General features: G+C 43.2%; 2 protein-coding genes across 7 annotated transcripts in view; one reads left to right on the forward strand and one right to left on the reverse strand.

The window, feature by feature from the left end:
* MYO9A (myosin IXA) overlaps positions 1–12,443 on the reverse strand; it is a 451,053-nt gene extending 438,610 nt beyond the window's left edge. For 4 of the 5 annotated variants that reach the window (XM_032791129.2, XM_032791131.2, XM_032791128.2 and 1 more), the window contains exon 1: positions 12,075–12,283. The gene's annotated coding sequence lies outside the window, so the exon portion shown is untranslated. Of the gene's footprint in view, positions 1–12,074 lie in introns of all 5 variants that reach the window. The other variant, XM_032791130.2, reaches the window with a different exon arrangement.
* A 176-nt stretch (positions 12,444–12,619) lies between these two features.
* Positions 12,620–21,628, forward strand: SENP8 (SUMO peptidase family member, NEDD8 specific). 2 transcript variants are annotated; one of them, XM_032791135.2, is made up of 3 exons: positions 12,626–12,694; positions 20,178–20,293; positions 20,832–21,628. In XM_032791135.2, exon 3 carries the CDS (start codon positions 20,875–20,877, stop codon positions 21,511–21,513), a length of 639 nt encoding a protein of 212 aa, XP_032647026.1. In that variant the 5' UTR covers positions 12,626–12,694; positions 20,178–20,293; positions 20,832–20,874; the 3' UTR covers positions 21,514–21,628. The 2 variants fall into 2 exon arrangements, with proteins under 2 accessions (XP_032647025.1, XP_032647026.1); XM_032791134.2 differs by lacking the exon at positions 20,178–20,293 and having other exon boundaries at positions 12,620–12,694; positions 20,832–21,625.
* The last annotated feature ends 3,105 nt before the right edge of the window (positions 21,629–24,733 follow it).

Genomic DNA, 24,733 nt, shown 5'->3' on the forward strand with positions numbered 1-24,733 from the left:
GACAGTGAAGGAGAAGAACACAACACAAAGGAAACAAGTAAGCAGAAAGAATCTCTCTACCTTTTTGAAAACTGTATTCCCTATATATCAGGAGTTAGAAATAAAATTGAATACAATCGTTGGAAGACTTTTTTATTTCTCTCTCTCACACACCTGCCTTCCCTTTCCCACTCACCCCAATTCCAAACCTCGAGTTTCAAGAACCTTATTTTACTGGTAAGTTGTATAGAAAACATCTGAACCATTTGCTTAATTTTTATGACAATCAACATCAAGTAACTATATTGTAATCTATATATAATTTATTAATTTGCATTCTTATTGCTACACACCTGAGAACATGAAGCATCGCTTTCCCAATTCACAGGGAATGATTGACTATATGATCACTGATCACATCGTGCACCATCAGGATCTGAATCCTGATTCTTCCGCACTGCAGAAAAGACTTTTACGACTTGGGCTAAAAGGACTAATTACATTAGCTGGCTGAAGAAAGCTGTTATCCCAGAGAAGGGGAAAGAAACTGCTGGTGCCTTGTGGAGGTGCAGGAGGTGGTCAAGAGTACCATCCCCTCTTCACACACTACCATGCAGGAGGTGGGGTGGTGTCCCCAGAGATTTGGCCCATGCATCAGATCAAGGGGAAGGTGGTCCAGTCCTGCCACATTGGAGTAAGCGTAGCCTGCTCCAGCACACCCCCCGAAGCATTCCCAGGGCAATATGCACTGCTGCTGTTGAGATAGCAGTGTGAGCCCAGCTCTTTAGAATACAAGTGTACAGTTCTCTTGACAAATAAAAAGCACAATTGCCCTGCTGCAATATGCAGCAGTTCATAATTCAATTAAATCTCAACAGAATTTCATGGGACAAAGAAAAGGCATTTTGCTGACCCTAAGGTTTTCTCCCTGCTGAATCTCAAAGACCTGTTGCAAACAATGGAGGTGTTACAGATTCTCAAAAAGAATCTCACAAGTATCTTTCATAATGGAAAGTGTCAGACAACCTAAGACAGGGGTCACTAACAGTTTCCCCTATAGTAAAATATATTAATAGTGTCTGAGTCACAAGGACTACCAAAATAGGTTCTGTCTGCGGCTAGTGACAGACATTATACATCCTCAGATTCCTTTGAAGTTAAATGCACTTAATTAAAAGGGCCTGACCTGATGATTAATTATAATGTTCTGGACTACTAGAAATGTGGGAAATCTGGATTCTGTTTCCGGTCTCTGTCTCTTGCTCCTCAAGCCTGCAGGAGATGAGGTTGACACAAAGGCAATTCTCTCAGACCCTGTAGGGGAAAAAGAGCCTCATAATGCTCATAGCAACACCTCTGGCTGGCAGAGGAGCCGCAATAACATATCAGCTATTTTCAGCCAGAATGAGGGTACCTGTGAGGTAAAATCATGATGGAGAGGATTGAAGGGGGAAAATGCCCTCCTGCTGAAACTAAAGGAATTCTGATAACCTGCTTGAAAGACACACAAGCACTTTACTGGGTGTTTGCATCTAGTAATGATGTCTTAATAAAGCTATCTTCCCTGAAAATAAAATTTTAAAATCTAAGATAAAAAAAACAGAGGTGGGATTTTGTAACTGGATAAATAATAAAGGATACGCTATTTTTTCTTTTTCTTTTTTAATTAAAAAGTATCTGTGGCAAGGACAGCCAGTTCTCATTTTACTTATACAACTGCTTTATGGCTACCTGTCAGATAATCCCACCCCACTACAAAAAATTCTAACATAATAATTTGCATTTAAAATACATACAAAAACATAACTCTTAAAAAGTTTTTACACTTATTAAGCCAGCAGTGTTTCATCTCTTCCTAATAATCTCAGTCGCAATTCAATATTAATATAAGATATAATAATTTGTCATTTTCCACAAAGCCCCACATCTAAAGTATAAGTTTATTTTAAATTTAACCTATATTAAAGATTCCTAAAATATAAACTTGAAATATTAATACAATGCCTAATTTATAAGTACATCAAGATAGTCAACTCTCTTATTACTATATTACTTGACAATATTAAGATATACAGAGATGTGTATGCAGAGAACCTTTACAAAAGACTACTCAATTTCCCTTCCCCCCCCTTCATCATCTGGCATGAGCTGTGCATGTTTATTTTATTTATGGAATCTAAATCCTGAACACATGTTCTTATAAGATACCACATATATGAACTCTGTGGAAAAACTTAGCATAAATAAGACAAAAGACTGAGGTAATTTTTATGGTCAATCTGGAAACAATTCCATCACATTGTTTCTGATATTCTATATATGTATGCTTAGAAGTATTACTCTAATAGCCCAATAAGAAACTCACTCACCCAACACTAGTGTAATGAGCTGTGATAACCCCAGAGTCACCTAACCTGAAAATTACAGCTACGTATTTTTATACCATTATGTAACAGGAAGACCACACAATTAACAAGTTTTATCTCAGAGTACATTAACCATCTGCTTAAAAGCAGAACCTATCATTTTGTTTTTCCCTAGAGGAATACCAGGGTAAATCACAAAACTGAAATTTTAAGCCCTAATTCAAATATGTATGCACATATTTATTTTAGCCGCAGGAGTAGTCCCATTCACTTCAGAGGAAGTGGTCACGTGCACAATGCTATGCAAATACATGTTTGCAGGAATGAGGCCTTAGCAAGTGAAATACAAGGCTTTTTATTTTTATTATTGGCTTTCAGAGGCTGAAATATGCACCATTATGGAAGATTAACTTTTGGAAAGAAACATTTAAGTCACACAAACCATATACCAAACAAGTGTTTCAATATTTAGATAAACCATAATCACATGTAAGAGTCAACAAATTTCTCTCCGATAGTTTTATCAGATAGTTGTTTCTCCCAAAGCACTGAAAAAGACTTAATTTATTTAGGCTTTAAAATATTTCATATTTAATTTTAATTATAATTCCAGCTCATTTAGAAAGGGAATAATAGGCAGCTTGGGTAGAGAGGCCCACAGTTAAGATTGCCCAATGCTTTCAATTAGCAGCAACTGAAAATTGGGTCTTACGTTGCCAAATTCTTACCATTTGAGCTGAAATTTTCCATACCAGAGTGTCTGCCTATGGCTGATTTTTTTGGTTTTGTTTTGAAAATTTAAGCAAAAGTGTTTCAGCTGATTTTGAGAACGAAATCAGGCAAAATATTTTCCTTTGCCCATGTTAAAAACATGTTCTTACAACTGTTTCATTAAAAAGCACTTGTGCCTCTATACTTTGCAGCAGCGACTTGAAGTTTCACAAGGGATGGCCTTTCCATCAGGACGTGCCTTTTTTTTTTTTTTTTAATTGGAACAACAAACCACCCAAGTTTGGCCAAGTGAAAAGTCTCAGTTCACATATGCCCAAGAGAGAATTGTTAAGAGTTTGGCAGCTAAAGTCTCCGAAGAGTGTTCTGTACTGGGCATAGTCTAACCCAGGGGTGTAGGGATTCAACAGGATTTTCACTGCAATTGCTCCTCATAGCTGCCAGGAGCTGCTGAGGTGCCAGACAAGGAGACTGTCTCCCCTGTGCTCTCAGTGCTACCCCTGTGGGCACCCCGATAGCATGGACGAAGAATCATCCCTAACTTGAATGCAAAGGGAACAAGATCCAGTTTGGGGTAAGGAAAGTGGTCCTGTGTAAAAAAAATTGTATGAGAGTCTTAATTACATGACATCATAATGCATACATCCCCAAGGGAGCTGAATTAAGATTGCACAGACTACCTTAATTCTCACATTTCCTAACTTTTGAGTGCTTGACCTTGCAACCTTGACATTCTTTTATTAGTTTGTGTGTAATTATGATTTAAATTGACTAAAATTATCTTAATTATCCTAGACTAAAAAAGAATTTAGCCATACAACACAAAACAATTATATTTGTCAATCCAATCTGGAAAGTTTAGCAAAAAGTTTTCTAGCATCCCTACTTACTTTAGTTTTAGCTCATACATACAGGTATCAGCACGTTCAGATCATACCAGAAACAGGTCTATTGTTTGCATTAGTTTCCTGCTGACCCCTTCAAATTACAAAGAGCTGGTTTTTTGGCGTAAATGAAGGACTGAAAAAATCAAACTTTATAAGCCATAATTTCAATACTGTTCCAAAGAGAAAGGCAACGAAAATATACTGTACTTGTATTAACTATATACAATATGCGTAATATAATTAACTATACATTACATTATATTAATTTTTGCTCATCTATTTTAATAACAGAATTAAATGACCCATGCTGAAATTGAGTTTTGATTCAGTTTACTTGAAAGCTGTTTCAAAGTTGCTTTTGATTGATGGGATCCGGGCCTCACAAGTGGATCATCTTTATTAAATGGCATTAAATTAGTCTTATACAGTAAAAGCTGTGTTATCCAGCCCTGTACCATCCGGTAAGCTCTATAAACCGGAACTTCTAATTTTCATAGAAAGTCTGGATTATAATTCGGTTGGCGCGAGACCATCAGGCTCTCTACCTGGCTCCGCGTGACTCCTTGGAAGCAGCGACATGTCCCTGCCACTCCTACGTGGAGGAACGACCATGAGGGGTTCAGAGTGCAAGAGAGGATGCGGGCATGGGCTCGGGGTGCAGAAGGGAGTGCGGGCATGGGCTCTGGGAGGGAGTTTGGGTGTGAGGAAGGGGTTGGAGCGCAGGAGAAGTTTCAGGGTTGCAATCAATGGAAGCTGCAGAGCCAGCACTCGGGGCGGGGGCAGCACACAGAGCCACCAAACCATGCCTCTGGCTAGGAACAGCAGGGACAGGTCACCGCTTGCGGGGAGCCACCCAAGGTGAGTGCCCCCCCAGATCAAGAACCCCGAAACCCCTCCCATGCCCTAACCCAGTGGTCCCCAACACAGTGCCCGCAGGCACTATGGCGCCCGCCGGGGCATTTATGTGTGCCCACCTAGAGCCCAGCAGGGGAGATAAGCTGCGGCCCCGTGCCTGCCGGGGACAGAGAACTCTGGGCCCACAGGCTGCGGGCACCAATGTTCTCTGTCCCTGGCAGACACGGGGCTGTGGCTTTTCTCCAGCTTCTCCGGGGCTGTAGGCTGCGGGCTCCGGTGTTCTCTGTCCCCAGCAGGTGCAGGGCCACGGCTTAAGTCAAAGAGAAACCACGGCCCCGCATCTGCTGGGGACAGAGAACTTCAGGGCTGCAGGCTTCATTCTATGTTAAAATAAGAATAATAAATATATTTGGACCAACAGTTCAACAATGTTTTACTTTTTTAAAATAAATAAGATGAAAAATGTTTATGATATTTATTTTGTAAAAACTCCTTGATTTTTCTTACAGGTAGATAAAAAAGAGCAAATTCACATGGTAAGGTGAAAGAGTAATTTCCAAATAATTTAATTAATACCTTTTACATGTAAAATTACCCTTTTTATCTTATGGATTCATATATTATGTATATTAAATATGATGTTTTTCGTATTATTTAATGTACAAATACAAAATAAGCCTTGAAAAATTGTTGGCACCCGCCACACTCTTCTGAAAACATGCATGTGCTACTGGCCACAAGAAGATTGGGGACCACTGCCCTAACCCATCTCTCGCACCCAAACTCCCCCCCAGAGCCCACAGCCCCCACCCCCTCCTGCACCCTAACCCCCAGCCCTGCACAGTAATGAGCTGCCAAAATATTAACAACAACTGGTTCCCTCCTCCTCACCCAATGAGGGGGTAGTGACCCCCCCTGGGATTCCTGCCCTGTCCAACCCCCCCATGTTCCTTGACAGCCCCTCCCCAGGACTCCTGCCCCATCCACTCCCTTTCCCTGTCCCCTGACTGCCCCTTGTTGTCCCATCCAACCCCTCCTCTCATTCCTGATGGCCCTCCAGGATCCCTGCCCCATCCAACCACCCCTTCTCTCTGACTATCCCCCAAACTCCTGCCCCTGACTGTCCCCCACCGCCTCAACCAACCCCTGCTCCTTCCTGACTGCCCCCCGGGATCCTTGCCCCCATTCAATCCCCCTGTTTCCTGCCCTCTGACTGCCTCAACACTAATCCACCCCCCCAAATCCCCTGTCCTCTATCCAATACCCCCTCCCTGCCCCCTTACCACGCTGCCTGGAGGTGGGAGTCGGGCCAGGGCACAGGCTGGGGACGCTCAACTAGGGCCAGAGCGGCTCGGCTGGGGTTGGGCCTGGAGCCACTTGGCTGGAGCCGGGGCGCTTGACTGGGGCTGGGGCCAGAGCCAGAGCTGGAGCACCCAGCTGGCTGCGGTCGAGGCCGGGGCCGGGCCTGGGCCCGGGCCTGTGGGCCAGATGGGAGCCGCGCTGCCCAGGGATGGAGTCAGGGGCCAGGCCGGAGCCGAGTGGTGCCTGGAGCCCTCCTCGCGCCCCTGCCCCAGCTCACCTGCAGGAAGCCGCTGCTTCCTTCTCAGCCCTCCCAGGCTTCCCGCGCAAACAGCTGATTCACGGGAAACCGGGGAGGGGGAGGAGACGCTGGGGGAGCGTTCATGGGAAAAGGCAGTGATAGAGTGAGGTGAGCTGGGGCGGGGGGAATGGCAGGGAGCTGCTGGAGTCTTTGTTCAATTTAAAAGCCCTTTTCAAACCAGTTGTCCCTCGCGGGACAACCGGTTCTAAAACGGCTTCTAAATTTAACGACCAGTTCCCATGAAGCAGTGGGAACTGGCTCCAGCTCACCTCTGGCCCCGCACTCAAACTCCGTCCTTCTTAGTTAACTGGAATTTTACCATTCTCTCAACATGCCGGATAAAAAGTTTTTACTGTACTTCCATTGTGACTGCTATCAGTATAACACTGAAAAAAAATAGAGGTATATAGGCTCATTAGCTGTGTCCCAAAGTTCATAAATTATTCACCTGCCCTTACTGAAAATAAGCAACTAAATCAATATTTATGGAACACGAGTACATACAGAGTATATTTAAACCCAAGAATTAAGATACTAACTAATATCCTTCTCTGACAAGGTAACAAGCCTTGTGAATGGGGGAGACGCAGTAGATGTCATACACCTTGACTTTAGTAAAGCTTTGATACTGTCTCACATGACCTTTTCATAAACAAACTAGAGAAACATAGCCTAGACAAACCTACTATAAGGTGGATACGCAACTGGCTGGAAAACCATACTCTTGGAGCAGTTATTAATGGTTCACAATCAAGTTCAAAGGGTATAACTAGTGGGGTCCCACAAGGATCTGTCCTGGGTCCAGTTCTAGTCAATATCTTCATAAATGATTTGAATAATGGCATAGAGGGACACTTATAAAGTTTGCGATGGTATCAAGCTGGGAGAACATTTTGAATTCCCTAATCCTGATCTTGACAAATGAGAAATGGTCTGAAATAAATAGTATGAAATTGAGTAAGTACAAATGCAAAGTACTATACTTAGGAAGAAATAATCAATTGCACAAATACAAAATGGGAAATGACTGCTTGGAAAGAGTGTGCAAAAAAGGATCTGAGGGGTATAGTGGATCGCAAACTAAATATGGGTCAATAATATAACACTGTTGCAAAAAAAAAGTGAACATCATTCTGGGATGTATTAGCAGGAGTTTTATAAGCAAGACACAGAAGTAATTCTTCTACTATACTCAGCACTGGTAAAGTCTCAGCAGGAGCACTGTGTCCAATACCAGGCACCAAACTTCAAGAAAGATGTGGGCAAATTGGAGAAAGTCCAGAGGAGAGCAACAAAAATGATTAAAACATGACCTCAGAGGAAAGTTTTTAAAATTGGGTTTGTTTAGGCTGAAGAAGAGAATACTGGGAGAAACCTGGGAAGACGCTGCTCTGCATGCCTGCTACAATAGGAACCGTGGAAGGGCAGTCCAGAGTAGGATCTATGTACCCTAACACAGCAATAGTCCCTAGGAACAAGAGTAAGTTTAATTCTCAAGTAATTAGAGAAAAAAGCCATGGTAAGCAAGATTAATGAATACATACATTTGTGATCTCGAAAGGAAATTTTAGTTATCTAATTCTATACTCGAACACTAAAGGAGGGATGCTCTACACTTGAGTACAGGGTGATGGTGCAGCCTCACTGACATAAGCTCCTGTTTAATTACAGGCAAGTACAATGGTCTGTTTAAGTGTTTGCAGGATTGGTGCCTTAGTCTACTCCAGTCATCATCTTGAGGATGTGCAAAACCCCTTTGCTATATAAAATTTGCTGGAGTTGAGAGGAAGAAAAGATTCACAATACAATTCTTAGCACTTCACTGTGAAAACTGAAGCAAAGGTTTAAACTATATTTTGAAAAATAGTTTTACCATCTCCTAATGATATCACTGAACTTAACTGTAGACAGTGACTTTCAGTAATCAACTTCACAAGTTAAAACAGAGCACTAAATTTTCTTCTTACAACTGAGCTTTAATTCACTTTCTCTAACACTTATCTTTACATAACATTCTTCACTACGCTTGCTCCTATCCTCCAGGTGTGGCCAAACCGTTACTTCTGAACCACATGCGGTTCTTTTACAGTTAAAGCGTAGCTTGCAGATCCCCATCATGTTTCTCTCTTATTCTCCACCTACTAGACTTTGGGTGGGGGAACTCGGAACTTCTGCCCTCTTGCGGGATGATGGAGATAGGGGCTTCTGCTCTGCAGGGAGGGGAGTCTCCAGGCTTTAGCCCCGCGCCCTGGTAGACACTGCCCCATGGGCAGGTTGTACGTGTCCTGCAGCTCTCAAACTTCTGAAGATTACTGTATGTGGCTCAGAGGGTCAGTAAGTTTGGCCATCCCTGCTCTATTGTGTAGTACCAGTATAGAGCAGACACAGCCTGCTAGTCTGACAGTCACAATAACATACACTAGAGCAAACCATCTGAAAGCCATGATTACTTTTGGTCATATTCTAAATTACTAGTCTCAACATGTAACTATATGAAATTAGCACTGCCAAAATATTCATAAGCAAGACTGTTCCAACACTAAAAGGACAAGGATAGATAGATATTGTAAAAACTCCTCTATATCACTTGAGTTAGACTGACACTACAGCAAATCCTGTTCGGAGCCTCTTTTTTCGTAAAGCAAAGTAGACGTTTTTCTACACATAAGAAAAATTCTAGAATAAGGAAAAGAATCTCTTTTTTTAACCTAGAAGAACAGTACTCAAAACCTTGAAGTATTAAGGCACCTTTCATGCTAGGAGTTAAGTACTGTACATTAAGAATATTGCATTTATTGAAAATCAGGATATATCATCGAAATTAGAGGCTAAAAGAGGTTTAAATGCAGCTCTTATTTATTAGCATTACAGTCTATTTTTATTGCAATTGCTAAACAAGTAAACTGAATAATAGCAAAGGCCATCACAATATATATTATTGAAGTTTGACACCAGAGCTATGTCTACACTAGATGTTTTGCAAAAATTTCCCCCATTGCTCCTTATACAGATCCACTAGTGGCAGCAACACTGGAAAACCTAGGACAAGACTCCCCCACAGGCAATAGTGTTTAATATCTTATCGAACCCCATTCAAAACAGATCTAATGACACAGTATTTATATTACCAGCATTCACCTGATTCCTTGTCTATGCTAGCTTTCCTATTAGTGTTACCAATGATGGGAAATTCTCCATACTCCACACATACCCCAAAAAAAAACAACACTAGTGTCAAAAAGTCTTCTGTTTTTTCATTGAGAACACATTTTATTCACAAATCTACATTTTACACCTCCATTTAGTGTTTTAAAAAACATTTAAATCACTGAACACCTCTATACTAGCCATGCCCTAACGAAAATACATTATGTAAACACTAACGTTAAGTCAGAAAAAAAAAAAGGCAAACACTGAATCTTCCGCCCACCTTTAACTATGGTTGAAAAGACTAATATGTTGATAAAGCATTCAAGGCAAAAATATTATTTTTTTCCATCTGTAACATCATTTTACCTTAAACAAACTCATCACTTAAGCTTGTTTCACAAAAACTACAACGCTTAATGAAGACTCAAAATGAAATAACTGATTATAAATTTAAAGAGGTAACATTGTCCACTATATATTATGTACACTATGCCATAGTTTAAAGTATTCCTCTAAAAAATTGATCAGGATACGGCATCCTTTAACAACCATTTGGAATATCATTTGAAGCATTTATTGCCTGGAGTGATTTCCTAGCCTTGTACTGACGACACTACTGTTGCTAACTTGCTAACAGATGATAGTCTACACTGCAGTGTTCTCCACTTTCTCCTTTGAGCAACACAGAGAATGAAGCATCAGCACAAACAAATATATCACCAAAACACTGACCATGAATCATAAGTGTTTAGGTATTGCAACAAATCCTGCCATTATTCTGACATGCCAAAAAGAAACTTACCTTATTTCCTATCCAGTGTAAAATGACAGTAAAAGAAACCAAATGTTTTGAGAAAATCCTTAATGTAACAAGGAATCTATCCAACTCTAATAAAAGACATATGGAAAAACAATGAGATCTCTTCTATAGGTTGCAGATTGAAAAGAGCTTCTCTCCTTTGCTCTTTAATTTTACTCTCTTCATCACAGATTCAGCAACTGAGCAGCACCATTATTATCCTATTACAGAGGTATGATTTGTCCAAAGGTGCAGCACAATTTGGGAACACAGTCAGTATTAGTTGGCTTGCAAGCCCAAACGCTGTATTAACCATGTTGGAAAATCAAAATGTTGTAACCAGGTACCTAATACGGTGGATTTTACAGAGCAGATAGGGCCACAACGTTAAGTGTTTTGCTTCACAAGGCCATACTACCTTTTGTAACAATAACCAAATGAAAAGATGCATGAAGTTTTTCTTAATGTAAAGCAAAACCTGTTTCATTGCACAGCTGGAATACAGCATTGCCATTTAGTGCTCACAAAACCATGCCTACAGACACCCAAGACAACACACAACTTCGCACCTATATAAACGGCAGATGTTTTACCAATGCTGAGCACCCGCAAATCTCATTGTCTTCAATTGAAAAGCTTTGCAGTTAGCAGAAAATGTGGGTACTCAGCACCTCTGAAAATCAGTACATGTATTTAGGTACCTATTTCTAAGGTATTTATTTAGCTAAATATTGATGTAGGTGTCTAACTCTAGACACCCAAGTTCGAAAACCGTGGCCTCTGCACACAGTTCACTATTTCCACACTCTTACACTCCCTTCCCCATCAGAGGCCCTGGGCCCCAGCATACCTCTCCTCTAATAAAAGCTGCAATTGCACCAGCACAGGACCACGGGGTGGGGGAGAAGGGAGCAAAGAAAACATACGGGGCATAACCCCACCCATCTGAAATGCACCGTCTTATTCACCCCACCCCAATAAAGATTTGTCTTCTCTGCCTGGGGGAGCCATAAGGCATGCGTGCAAGAGACCCAGCAGCATCAAGGGTACAGCTAAAGACACTACACTTACTGGGGTGGCAATGGTCGATATTATAAAAAAGAATGAAGAGAGAAAGAACACAGAAGCTGAAAAACCCGCCTAAGGGAGAAAGACAGGGAGCAGAGTGGCAGGTCAGGTTCCCTGCTCCCATCGGGGGCGTGCAGGGACGGGACGGAAGGACCACCAGTGTCAGGGTTTATCCTCCCCAAACGCGAACACACCTGGGGGGGCGGGGAGGTGGTAGCGGAGCTCTTCTCTCACACCCGGCGGGATCTACGGACGGGGCCGTCCCCCTCCACTCACACCCGGGGGGATGCAGGGACGGGGGGGCCGTGGCGGGGCTGTGTCCCTCACACACACTCGGGGGGATGCAGGGACGGGGGGGGCCGTGACGGGGCTGTGTCCCCCCCCTTTTGGGGGGGATGCAAGGACGGGGGGGCCGTGACGGGGCTGTCCCCCCCATACCCGGGGGATGCAAGGACAGGGCTGTGTCCCCCCCACGCGGGCTATGCAGGGACGTGGGGGGCGGGGCTCTCCGCCCCCTCCCGGGACGCAGGGAAGAGAAAGCTGGGCGAGCCCCGGGGGGGGGGGGGGGAGTGGTGGGGCGCGCCCCGCGCGGGATGGGGGGCCGGTCTCTTACGTTCCCTCAGCAGTGGCCGCTCTCTCACCTGGGTGTTGCGGACGCGGCGCATCCCTCAGCTCACTCCCCGCTGCCGCAGCCGCTCGCTCGGAAGTACTGGCAGGGAGGTCGCTCTCCAGGCTCCTCCGACACCAGCTCCCGCCCGCCCTGACTCGCACAGATACTGCGCGTCTCCCGCTGCCCAACTAGCCTGCGCGCGACACACACTGGCGCGCGTGCTCAGCAGATGCGCGGACCCGCGCGGCCACGCTACTCAGACACGCCCCCACCACTCCCCTGAGGCCACTGCATCCGCCCCTCCCCCAGAGCCTCGAGAGAACACACCCCCTACTATCCCAGGTCCCGCTCTCCAGCCGAGTTCCTCTCTCGCCATCTGCGGCGTCCCAGCTCTCTTTCTGCGCCTGCGCAGTAGCTTTCTGCGTCGCTTTCGCTACCTTCTTTTGAGCCCTATGCTAATTAGCCCCTATTAGGGGCGGGGCCAGTTTGACACACACACCCCTTGTCACATCACGGGCGTTGTACAGCGCGATGCCGGTTTACGACAGTGTTTTTTTCTACCTTTACGGCTGTCATTAGCAACCGAACCGACAGAGGCCTGCTGGCTCGGGACTACTGCGGTTAACTGATGCCCGGGCTATGAGGTGGCAGGTGAGGCGCGGCGATGTGGGAAGGGCCCCTCCCTGGCGTGGGTCGGGGCCGCTCTTGGTCCTCCCGGGCGGTTCGAGACCCACAAATTGTCTTCAGTGGGCAAAGCCCGCCCCGCTGGAGTCCTCGTTACTCTCTCAAGTCGTCACCGCAGCGTCTGAGCCGGGGGGGTCCCCGGGCTGCCTCGTGGGGAAGCGCATGTTCGGGCCGCGCGGGTAGGAGGGGCCAGTGCCTGCTGCACCCCGCGGGGAGAGCTGCCTGCCTTGGGCAAACCGCGCGTGTTTCATGCGAGAAGCACCCCCGTCTCTGTTACCCCATAAACTAGCCAGCCCTACCACACCCTTGTACAGAGGGTGACCAGATGTCCCGTTTTGGCCGGACTTTTTCTTATATAGGCCCCTATTACCCCCCACACCCTGTCCTATTTTTCACAGTTGCTATCTGGTCACCGTACCTGTATGCCCTGCCTGAGCCTTCCCCATGGGCCTTGCAGCATGCCCCGCCCGCAGTCTACAGCTTTGGGTTCTTTCAGTTCAAAGGAGGCACTGCCCACGTTAGCTCATAGGAGATGTGGGGCAAGGGGAGTGTGATGAGCCCCACTCTCTTAGGGTTTGGCATCTATCTGCTAGTGATCCACCAGCCAGGGGGATATAGGCAGCTTGTGACCACACCTGCCTTGTCCTGGTGATCAGGCAGCACAAGTCGTTTAGGCAGCCCAATACTTAACTCCACAAAACAGCTGGGTGGGAGAGGAGGAGCAGCAGTTTTATCATCTTTAGCACAGTAGTTAAATTTAGAGCACTCACCTGGGGTGCATGTAGTAGACCCTAGGCTTCAGCACCTCCTCTGCCTGACAAGGAGAAGTGAACAGGAATCTGCCACCTCACAGGAGGAGGGCTGGATCAATAGAGCTCCTGATGTAGAGGGAGTTGGTGCAGAAGCAAGATTATTGTGAAGCCTTGTTAGGGAGGCATAGCAAAGCTGTGATATGAGTTTATCTATGAAGTCTTGGGAAGAGGGCCAGAAAGGATTTGGGGAGCCCACACACAAGGGTGAAGAGCTGAATGGCCTTCAGACCTCAGAAAGGGAGACCTATTTAAAACACAAATTGTGTGCGATTTGATTCTTCAAAAGAAGGGGAACTGGGGCACAGCAGCATACTCACCCAGAGAGGTACAGCAATCCTATGACAGTCTCTTATTGTCTAATATTATATAACTACATTTGTAAATGCTCAGATTATACCAACTAAAAACACTGGGATCAGCCATGTCACCTGATAGCTATGTTATCATGTCAGTTACAGTGGATACTGTTTTTAAAAGATCAAACAACATAGTGCCCAAAGCAATTCTTATGACTAAATTCCACCATACAGAATCGTATTCTTTTTCAGGAGGAAGATGCACACTTTGATTTAAGTGTGTTCTTTCTTTAAGCCTTTTCAATATTCTGTTGAATAAATGCTTCCTGAAAAATAAGTGAATAGTGATCCACTTTGCTTTCTGATTTTCTACTTAAGTTCCAGATTCTGATTTTCCTCTTCTGTTCACCAAACTTCATCTCCACTAGATCAGATTGCTGTACTCTGATGATCTCACATCTTTCTCCCTGCCCCCACCCTTGAGTAAAATATAAGCCCATGGCTGCAGTCCTGGCCTTTGTAAATTTTATTTAAGTTCAAAGGCTTTTTATTGCCGTATAGGATTTTGAAGCAAAGTAGAATTCTAAGGCTTGCTTTATTGATATGTAAATACCAAAAATGCTATTCCATCTTGCAGCTGGAGCGGGCTGGTCTCTGAGCTTTGGTAACAAACTGGAAGGCTTAGGCATTGTCTGTGGATGCGGTCTTTTCTGTATGTAGGCATGTGAGAACTGTGAAAATTTTCCTCAACTTTTACCATCTAGAACCTAACTGAAGCCCTGCAACATTCGACTTACCCTACAATGCATAACCTTTAATTGACAAGTTATTCAAATAGCATTGGTTTTTTGTAAATAATAATCATACTTATTGTAAGTGGTGGATGAGTAAACCTCATGCCTGGGCTGGTAAATTTTCATAACTTTGGAAGGATGTTTTATTGTGCTAGAATTAAGTAATAGAACATATTAGGCAGCTCTGACATATATGAAGATGTAGATTAAATTGACAATGTCCTGCAAACAACAATTTGGTGGTAGTCATGCTAGTAGTCCAGGACAGTCAATGACAAAGTAGAAATCAATATCCCGTCAGATTTCAGTACCATTGAAATGAGACTTTGATTTGATACTGCATGGCATTTTGATTTTAAAAAATCAGAAAGATATCAAATGAACATGACACATTACTGTTACATCAGTTAGCTATTTTTAAATCCATTTTATCATATTGTAATTGTAAATGAAGAATCATCGTTGAATGGATGTGTTCCTCCAGTGAAATCCTGCAGGGATTGGTTCTTGGCCCTATGCTATTTAACATTAATAACCTGGAAGAAAACAATCACTGAAAGTTTGCAGATAACACAGAACTGATGAACTGATAATTAATGAAGACAGGTCACTGACACAGAGAGATCTGGATTGTCTGCTAAGCCAGACACAGGCACACAATATGCATTTTAATATGGCTAAATGTAAAGGTATACATCAAGGAACAAAGAATATAGGCCATACTTACAGGCTGGGGGACTCTATCCAGGGAAGCGGTGACTCTGAAAAGGATTTGGGGGTCATGGTGGATAATCAGTTGATCATGAGATCCCAATGTGATGTTGTGGCCAAAAGAGAGAATGCAGTCCTTGGATGCATAAACAAGGAAATGTTTAGTAGGAGTAGAGAGGTTACTTTACCTTTGTAAAGCACTGGTGTGACTGCTGATGGAATACTGTGTCCAGTTCTGGTTCCTACAGTTCAAGAAAGATGTTGACAGATTGGAGAGAGTTCAGAGAAGAGCCACGAGAATGTTTTCTAATCCTATAATCACACTCCTTATAGTGATAGGTTGAACTCTTTGAGTTTATCTAGCTTAAAGAGAAGGTTGAGGGGTGACTTGATTATAGACTGTAAGTACTTATGGTGAACCAATGTTAATAATTAGCTCCTCAGTCTAGCAGAGAAAGCTATAACACAATCCAATAGCTGAAAGATGAAGCTAGACAAATTAAGATGGGAAATAAGGCAAATTTTTAACAGAAATTAACCATTTGAACAATGTGGTGGAATCTCCATTTTAACTCAAGATTGGATGTTTTTCTAAAAAATCTGATCTAGGAATTATTTTGGGGAAGTCTTCTGGCCTGTGCCATATAGGAGGTCAGACTAGATGATCACAGGGTACATCTAACCTGCAATAAAAAGACCCGAGGCACGGCTATAGCTGGCCCTTGTGGGACTTAGGCAGCAGGGTTGAAAATGGCAATGTAGATATTCAGACATGGGCTGGAGCCTGGCCTCTTAAATCCCATGAGGAGAGTGGGTATTAGAGCCCAGGCTCCAGTCCAGACCCCAGTCTCTACACTGCTATTTTAGCCCCACAGCCTGAGCCCTATAAGCTCCAATCAGTTGACCTCAGCCCTGAGACTCAGTGCCATAAGTTTTGTATTGAAGTGTAGATAACTCTCAAAGGGCTCTTCTGGGCCTGGAATCTATGAAGAAGCACTGATATGCTGTCAAAAACTACATTGGTTATAAGGATGGTGGTGTTGTTAAATCATGGGTCTGAGAGGTGAGATTATATTCCCATCTCTGCCAAAGACTTCTGATACGACCTTGGGCAAATCATTTAATGTCTCAATGTTTCTATATCTAATATTTGGATAATATCTCCCTCCGCTGGCTTTTTGGGCTTCCTCCATGTTTTGTAGATTTGCTAAAGGGGCATAATAAACAATATATTTTAAAATATTCTATCCATATGTTCTTAACATATTATTAAAACAGAAGTGTAACAAAATCTGATTCACTCTTCATAGTTTGTTCGTTTTTGCTCAGGTTAGATGATAAAAATAGACTTTCACTTTTTCTTTGTCAGTTTCTAGTCAGTTTCACTTCCTGGTTCTCATGCACTAGCACAGTGTGTCACAGTTTGTGTTCACAACTTTAAAAAGTCTTCATTTATGTTTTATGAAAATAATTCAGGTTTTGCAAAATTTTAGTAAAACATCACCACCACCACCACCACCCTAAATTTTAGGTTCAAAGGGACACCATCAACTTAGGAATTACACTTCTGTCTTAATTTTTTTACTTGTTATTAGTAGCATTTAAGATTGCAATAACAGATGTGACAGAAAAAAAGAACGTAGCGTATTAATATGGTAATTCAGTCATCTTAATGCAAGGTACCACAGTAACCATTTAAATTACTGAACCATCTGGACAACTTCAGAAGTGGGACTTGCTAGAATAAACCCAAACACTAATGTAAAAGTCAAATTTCTATTTAAATTACTTTCCTCTGTCCCTAAATACTCTGGATCTACAACTTCTACTCAGAAAGAAGGCATGCCCATCTGCGTTTCTTTCAAAACCAATACCCAGATGCTTTACCCAGCAGGGAGGCAGAGAAGTATATGTTGCTTTCACAAGTTCAGCCAGCTACTTGACAAAAAACAAAGAGCATTACTCTTGTTTATAATCTTGATTACTGCTGTAGTCCTCCTTGTAGCCAATTGGTATTTCTTCTAAATTATTAGGGATTTGTATGAGGTGTGCTAGAGATTCTCTACAAAGAGTAGGTCAGATCTGTAACTGAGAGCTGAAAAAGACTCCCCGTAAGAAATGTGGGAAGTTCTGACGGGAATTTTGTGACTTGAACTTGAAACACTCCTAATCTGTGTAAAAATAAATAAATAAATAAATAAAGTTTGGATCCAAATCCAGACTTGACACAGAGTTCATCTTTAGTTCTAATTGGAAGGTTCTGTTTCACAGAGAAGAAGCTGCACTTTCCAAACTGGCTCTATTTGTGGTGCAGTATGTACCACTTATGATGAGTGGCTCTGGAATGAATGTTAGTCTGGGAAGTGTTCTCCTTTAAGCTCTGCAATACATGTGGTGAGTCATCATGCAGATCTTACAAGCAGTTTCACAAATACCAGATGGCAATAAAATTAAAAGTAGTAGCTAGTAACAATTAAGTGTTGTTCATTATAATCAGGAAGAGAGAGTGCTTGTGGGAAGCCACCAAATTATTTACTTTAAAAATGGAAAGCCAAGTTTCATTGCAAGCTTCATCATGCAACCATTAATCCTTGCAAGGCTTGATTGGCAAGTTTGCTGTTTTGATCTGCATGTCTCTGGGAAAAGATGAAGCACACATCTGAGAAGTTTCTCATTAGCAGACTGGCCAGAGACTGCCCACTTTTAGACTATATTGCGAGGTATATCCCTGTTTATCCAGAATTTCAGTTAAGTGAGAGTTTGGGAGTCTTGGAGACTTAATGCATTCTCCATGTTTTCTCTACTGTCCTAAACTCCAGTTTGTTCCACTGTACTTGCTCCTTACATTTGAAAATAATGGATCTGAGTCCAAACTAACATGTGGAATGGTCCCAGATACCATTGTGTCTGACTCAGTAGAAATAATAATGAGCTTTTAAAAGTTAAGATATTTCACCTTGGGCCTTCCTTCCTGTGTATTACACATCCAACCTGTTTCATGCAGGTTACCTTGGATCTTCCTTCCAGTATATTACACATTTAACATGCATGTCATTGTTATTCTATTTAACAGGCTTTCTTTGACAAAGTCACATGTTAAAGGGACCATGCCAAGATTTGATAGGTTGATTTTAGGCTTATCTTTATTTACACATATCTAGCCTAGGGGTATGGCTACACTTGCAATTTCAAAGCGCTGCGTGCGGCAGTGCTTTGAAGTGCGAGCGTGGTCGCAGCGCCCCAGCGCTGCACGTACTCCACATCCTCTATGGGTGTAGCTTGCAGCGCTGGGAGCCGCGCTCCCAACACTGCGGCACTGTTTACACTGAGGCTTTACAGCGCTGTATCTTGCAGTGCTCAGGGGGGTGTTTTTTTCACACCCCTGAGCGTGAAAGTTGCAGCGCTGTAAAGTGCCAGTGTAGCCATGGCCTAGGAAAGACTTTTTTTGTTGCCATGAGGAAGAGCCCAAATCCAATCCTTTCTAATGTGTAAACAGACCATGCTGGTGTTTTCTATCATAATGGATAGGTGTTGCCTTGGTTACAATGAATCATACTAAAGTGACACGTATTAATTTTTGCACAGCACTTTGGAAGTATAGGACCAGATCCTGGCTTGCTTCTGTGCTGCACGTGGCATGGCTCAGGAGTGTGTGTGTAGGGGGAGAGAGTTATTTAAAGCCACCTTTACAATTCCCTGATTCTTGGGCCATCAATCTGTCAGCCCGGTACCCGGCATTAAAAGTAGAGCAGCCTGTGGATTCCAGCATGTTTTAGCAGTTGAGGATCACCAGACATGGAGATACCTGGGCAAGAGGAGGAAATGGGGAGGCACAGAAGTCACTGTCAGCCTCACACTACTAAACAATTTCCCTCAGTAGAGGGAATCTTCCACTGGACAAATCCTAATCTGGGCTTGAAAGTGCAGACCATGCTTATTATTTACTATTAAATAGCTCTTTACCTTCCTTGTGTTTGATATTTTTAAAAAAAAATATTTTTAAAAATACAGAGTTTTAAAAATCTGATTTTAAAAGTCTGATTTCATTTTTATTATTCATGCTGTCTTATTAATATGCATTTCACTTGGACTTTAGATTAGTCAATTTTACCTTTGTTAGTCAGTTTCACACCCCAGTTCTTATGCTCTAACCCAGAGGTTCTCAGTCTTTTCCTATAGCAGGACTAACCCAAAATCTCCTTCCTATTTTGTAATAAGGGAAGGGAGGGGTGGTCATAACTACCTGCTAAGTTGTGATTCACCCCATGGTGAGAATACATACATGTACACAATGCTTTTTTGTTTAGGTTTCCAACATTACAGAGGAAAATTTAAATCTCCAAACAGCTGTTAAATTCCAGAAATTTCTATAAAACCCTTTTTAAAGTAAAATCTTCATTTGGTACCTGAATCTCTCTTTAGGTCAGGTATTTCGGGTAATGTTGGGTTATTCAGTTGTTTTTATTTGCCTGCTAAAGCAAGGGTCAATTAGAGACGGGGTAAATAGATACCTAGAACTGTCCAGAAAAGAATCTCAACATGAGTTAACTGTTGAGGAGGCCACTCTTTAGAGCAACCATCCTTAATTATTTTTTACAATCCCTCTTCCTTATGATTAGTCAGGAGACCAGTAAACAGTAGAACTACCAAATCCTTTCTCTTTGAGCACAAGTGTGTCAAGCAAGGATTTCAGTTGGGGTTAATGCACATCTTGAATTAACACATAGTTAATATAGATTTAGACAGTCAAAGAAGTAACAAAGTTGCTAACTTGGGTTCTAAGGAGTGCTTGAATGTGGGGGAGTTTTATCATGTTAGTAATCTTGTTTCTCTTTAGTGTATTCCTCCCATTACAGGCAGCTGCCTTTCCATCAAGCTGGAAGACAAGCAGTTTTGCATGGACCAAGCAGTTCTTCTGACATCACGAGCCATGCATCCATCTGTCTATCTTAGGTACCTAGCTGGCCTCATCACCATAGTGTCCAGTCACCTCATCATCTTGAATGTGTGTATTCTCACAACAGCCCTGGGAGGTAGAGAATTACTGTTTATACCCATTTTACAGGTCAGGCAGAGAGAGACCAAATGATTTGCCCAAGATTACACAGGGTGCTTGTGGCAAAGCAGGAATTCAACCCACATCTCCCACAGCCCAGACTAGCATTCCGACCACTGAACCATCCTTCCTCACCAATGTATTATTGGGAGCACAGCAAGCAGTTTCTAGCATTAGCCTGGGGATCCAGGAGGCCTCACACAGCCTCCACCACACATCACTGGGTAGGGGGAATGTACTTGCAAACCACCCTTCTCTCCCTTTTTACATTTCTTGAAATGTGATAGATTATTTAACCCGCGTTCCTTAGACACAGGTAGGGAAAATCCCTTAGTTTTCACATGACTCAATGTCAGATATAGTTGCTCCTTCACAGTATAAAAGGTGCAGTCTATTTGGAGAGTAACTTATCTTATCTCCTTTGGTTTATCTTAGCTTTTGACCTTTCTTGGACTGCTGTGGCCCCTGCCTGTGCAGAATGGACCCTGTTGTTCTGAGTTATGTGGACAGTTTGCTGAGGCAGTCGGATGTTTCCTTGCTGGATCCCCCCAGCTGGCTTAATGACCACATCATTGGGTTTGCTTTTGAGTACTTTGCTAGTGACCAGTTCCAAGACTTTTCCGAACAAGTATGTTTTGTCAGCCCTGAAGTGGCTCAATTCATCAAATGTGCCACCAGCCAGGAGGAAGTAGCCATGTTCCTGAAGCCGCTGGGCCTCCCACACAAGGAGGTTGTGTTCCTGGCCATCAATGATAACTCCAACCAGGCTGCTGGGGGCACCCATTGGAGCCTCTTGGTTTACTTCCGGGACAAAAACTGCTTTGCCCATTATGACTCCCACAGTAAGAGCAATTCTGCCCATGCCAAGCTGGTGGCAGGGAAGCTGGAGGCATTTCTGGGAAAAAGAGGCGGCAAAGTGGCCTTCATAGAAGAGAAGGCCCCTGCCCAGCAGAACAGCTATGACTGCGGAATGTATGTGATCTGTAACACAGAGGCTCTGTGTCAGGGATACTTTAGGGGACAGCAGGAGCCAGTATTGCAGCTCCTCACTCCTCCTTATATCACACGGAAGAGGGCAGAATGGAAATCTCTCATTGCCAAACTTGCACTCAAATGACCAGGGCCAGCGCTACCATTTAGGCGTCCTAGGCAATGGCCTAGGGCGTCAGAATTTTTGGGGGGTGCTATTCTGCCGGGGGGGCAGCACGCGGGTCCGGTGGACCTACCGCAGTCATGCCGGCGGATGGTCCGTTGCTGGAAAGGCTCCGGTGGAGCTGCCGCAGTCACTTCGGCGGATGGTGTGTTGGTCTAAAGGCTCCGGAGGACCTACCGCAGTCATGCCTGTGGCAGGTCCACCGGAGCCTTTAGACCATCGGACCGCCCGCCGGCATAACTGCGGCAGCTCCACCAGAGCCTTTCCAGCAGCGGCTCGTCCGCCGGCATGACTGCGGTAGATCCACCAGACCCGCGGGGGGGGCGGCGAAATGGCCGTCCGCCTAGGGCATCAGAAACCCTGGTGCTGCTCCTGCAAATGACTTAAATGTAATTGTCCCTCCTTCCAACAGCTACCTTTCCAGTCCTCTAATCTCCACCCCCAGTGCCTGAGGGAGATATCTGTGTACAGAATTTCTCCGCAGAAAGAATGTAACCCCTCCAGCATGGCTACACCCTGCACTACCCCAACTGAAAAGCCTTAGTCTGCTCTACAACCCCCTAGCCTTCAGACTTAAGTACTGGTAACATCACTTTTTGCATTCAGCAGAACCTTCTTAAAGGCAGTTTTATTACTTCAAGCACTTTTTTGGCTATCTCAGACTAGATTGGTGAAGATTCCTCTCACCTCCACAGTAAGCAGTGTCATTTTTAATTTTCTATGGACATTGCTAGTCTAAATCTAATCTGGTTCAGTGATGTCCATCATACATACATGTGTCCTTTTAAAATTAGGCCCTCTGATTTGTCCCTGCCTTTAATTGTGGTTCTAAGTTATAGGATTTTGGGCAGAGTTGTGCAGCTAGACTGCTAAAATTTAGTTTTGGGATATCTATATCTTGTGATCTGAGAGTGCAAAATCAAAAGTAGAGGTGAGGATCATTTAAAGGTGCCTCAAAACATAAGAAGAAGAAAAGTGATTTTTGCTCTCTTGCTGCTTTAAGGATGTCTAACAAAGGCCTGAATTTTTCTGTTCTTTTTTTTTTTATTGGAAATACACATTTTTTGTATCCTGGATGATTGAACCACTCGAAAACTAGTAGAAGAGTGACAAAACAAGAACTAAGAAAGTGAAACCTGATTGAGGTGGAAAGTGTTTTAAACAGTGAATAAAGGTTATTTTCAACAACACATACTTAGTACAAATACCCTACAAAAAGTGGGGAGGGGGGAGCCTTTGATTCCACACCTCTACCATTCCAGTCAAGTTTTAAGACAACTCAGAATAATACATATGAGACTGCCAACAACTTCTCTTGCAAAATCCCCAAAAAACAGACTTTACATTCCTGATATTTCTAATGGGGGCAAAAATGAGAGAGAAAAAAGCCTTTGACCCTCTCATACATAATAAAAAGCAGTACAGGGGGAAGGGGGGATGTAGTGACTGATTTTTTTTCAGAGGTGCTGATATCAATGGAAGCTGCAGTTTTTCTGAACAATCAAGCTGTTAGTCCTTGGTATATTTGTCTATCATACCAAATATAAATGGCTAATTCAAAACAGAAAAGCTTTTGCTGCAGCACTGATTACAGCTGGGATCCAAGAAAGTAGGGCCTATTGTCAGAAGAAGGGAATGTTGATGGAAGAGTGAGATGTCAGTGTAAAATGAAGTAGTATGACTGTAACCAACAACCTCACTGGAGGCAGTGGGCCAGATCTTTAGCCTATGTAAAACAGCATAGCTCCATTGATTTCAACAGCACAACCCTGATTCATTCCAAATGAGCATCTGGCCCAGTGAATTCTTCCAAAATGCCCAGTCAAATAAACAGAAGTGATTATGGGATCGGGAGGAGGGGGAGTTAAAGATCATTAGTTTATGATCCTTGTTAGACTTTCCAATGCTAACAGACTGGAGGGTTTGCCTCTCGCTCTCTGCTTTCTCTTTATCTTCTTGAATACATGGGAAAAGTCAGTTCCACTGACCTGTGTCTGAAATCCCTGGAATTATCTGACAAAATAGGGTTGTTGAGTCACTTTATGCTAAGGGTATTGCCTAGCTGAACAACAGCCTGCCAGAGTGGGTCAGAGGCAGGACAGTGGGTTGGTCACTCTAAGGTACTATAATTTGCTTGTTTTTCTCCCCATTCCCTATTTGTTTCCCCTGCTGCTACCAAGAAGTAACTAACAAACACACGGACACACATCCCCACACATTTGCCCTGCAGCACTATTGTGCAGACACTACTTATAATATCCATTCCAGATTAGCTGTTCAGTTAATACACAGAAATATTTCTGTCTGTAGTGTGATATCAGCATTAGGTCTCCCCAGCAGAGAGAATGCTTTTCTATCTTTGATCATTACAGTATATGATAGGAGGGGGGAAAGAAATCAATCCACCTCCGACTCCCTCCCAGTCAAATACATCACTTGGAATATCCAGTACCAAGAATAAAGAAAGATACCAATTAAAAAAAGCAAGTGTTTTCTGTTTTGTAGAATTGGGTTGGTTGGTTGATGGGTTACATTTTCAAAATGATTGGGTTGGGGGGCCAGGGGAGGGAGGGTGTTCCTACATCATATTATCCAGTAATGATAATGCCTTACTCTTATCTAGCTCTTTTCATCAACGTAATGCGTAATGAGATTACAGCATGGAGAGGGAAGAAGTTGCTGTTGCCACCCTTTGCTAAGCAGTCCAAAAGCAACATCATTTCTGTTTATTGGGTAGTTTCTCCTTTACAGTTGACAACATGATTCACAAGCAGATTCTTACTGTTTTGTCACCATGAGGAGCTGGTGAGCCATGTGTCATGGAAAGTTGGAATGGACCTGAAGTTTCTTTAAATCTCTTCACAACACTTCTATCAGCTAGTAAATGGAATAGATTAAGGGGATGGCCATAAAAAAAAAATACAGCAAAAATCAGGAGGCATGGAAATTAACTCTTGTTAAACCATGTATGATAGCAGGGGAAAAAATATTTTCAGGCTTTATTGTCTCTTCTTTGCATCCCTTATGCTCAATGGCTGCTGCACAGCAAACAACAGCGGTAGGACAGTTTCTCGTAAATGAGTAAAGATTGGTCACGAGATTGAACTAATGTTTGAAATGGGAGGCGGGTCTGTATTGTTGCTTAGGGATGGGAGGAGAAGTTTTTGATCATTACTTGTTATTT

The sequence above is a fragment of the Chelonoidis abingdonii genome, chromosome 9, assembly GCF_003597395.2.
Source record: "Chelonoidis abingdonii isolate Lonesome George chromosome 9, CheloAbing_2.0, whole genome shotgun sequence".
Classification (NCBI taxonomy): Eukaryota; Metazoa; Chordata; order Testudines; family Testudinidae; genus Chelonoidis; species Chelonoidis abingdonii.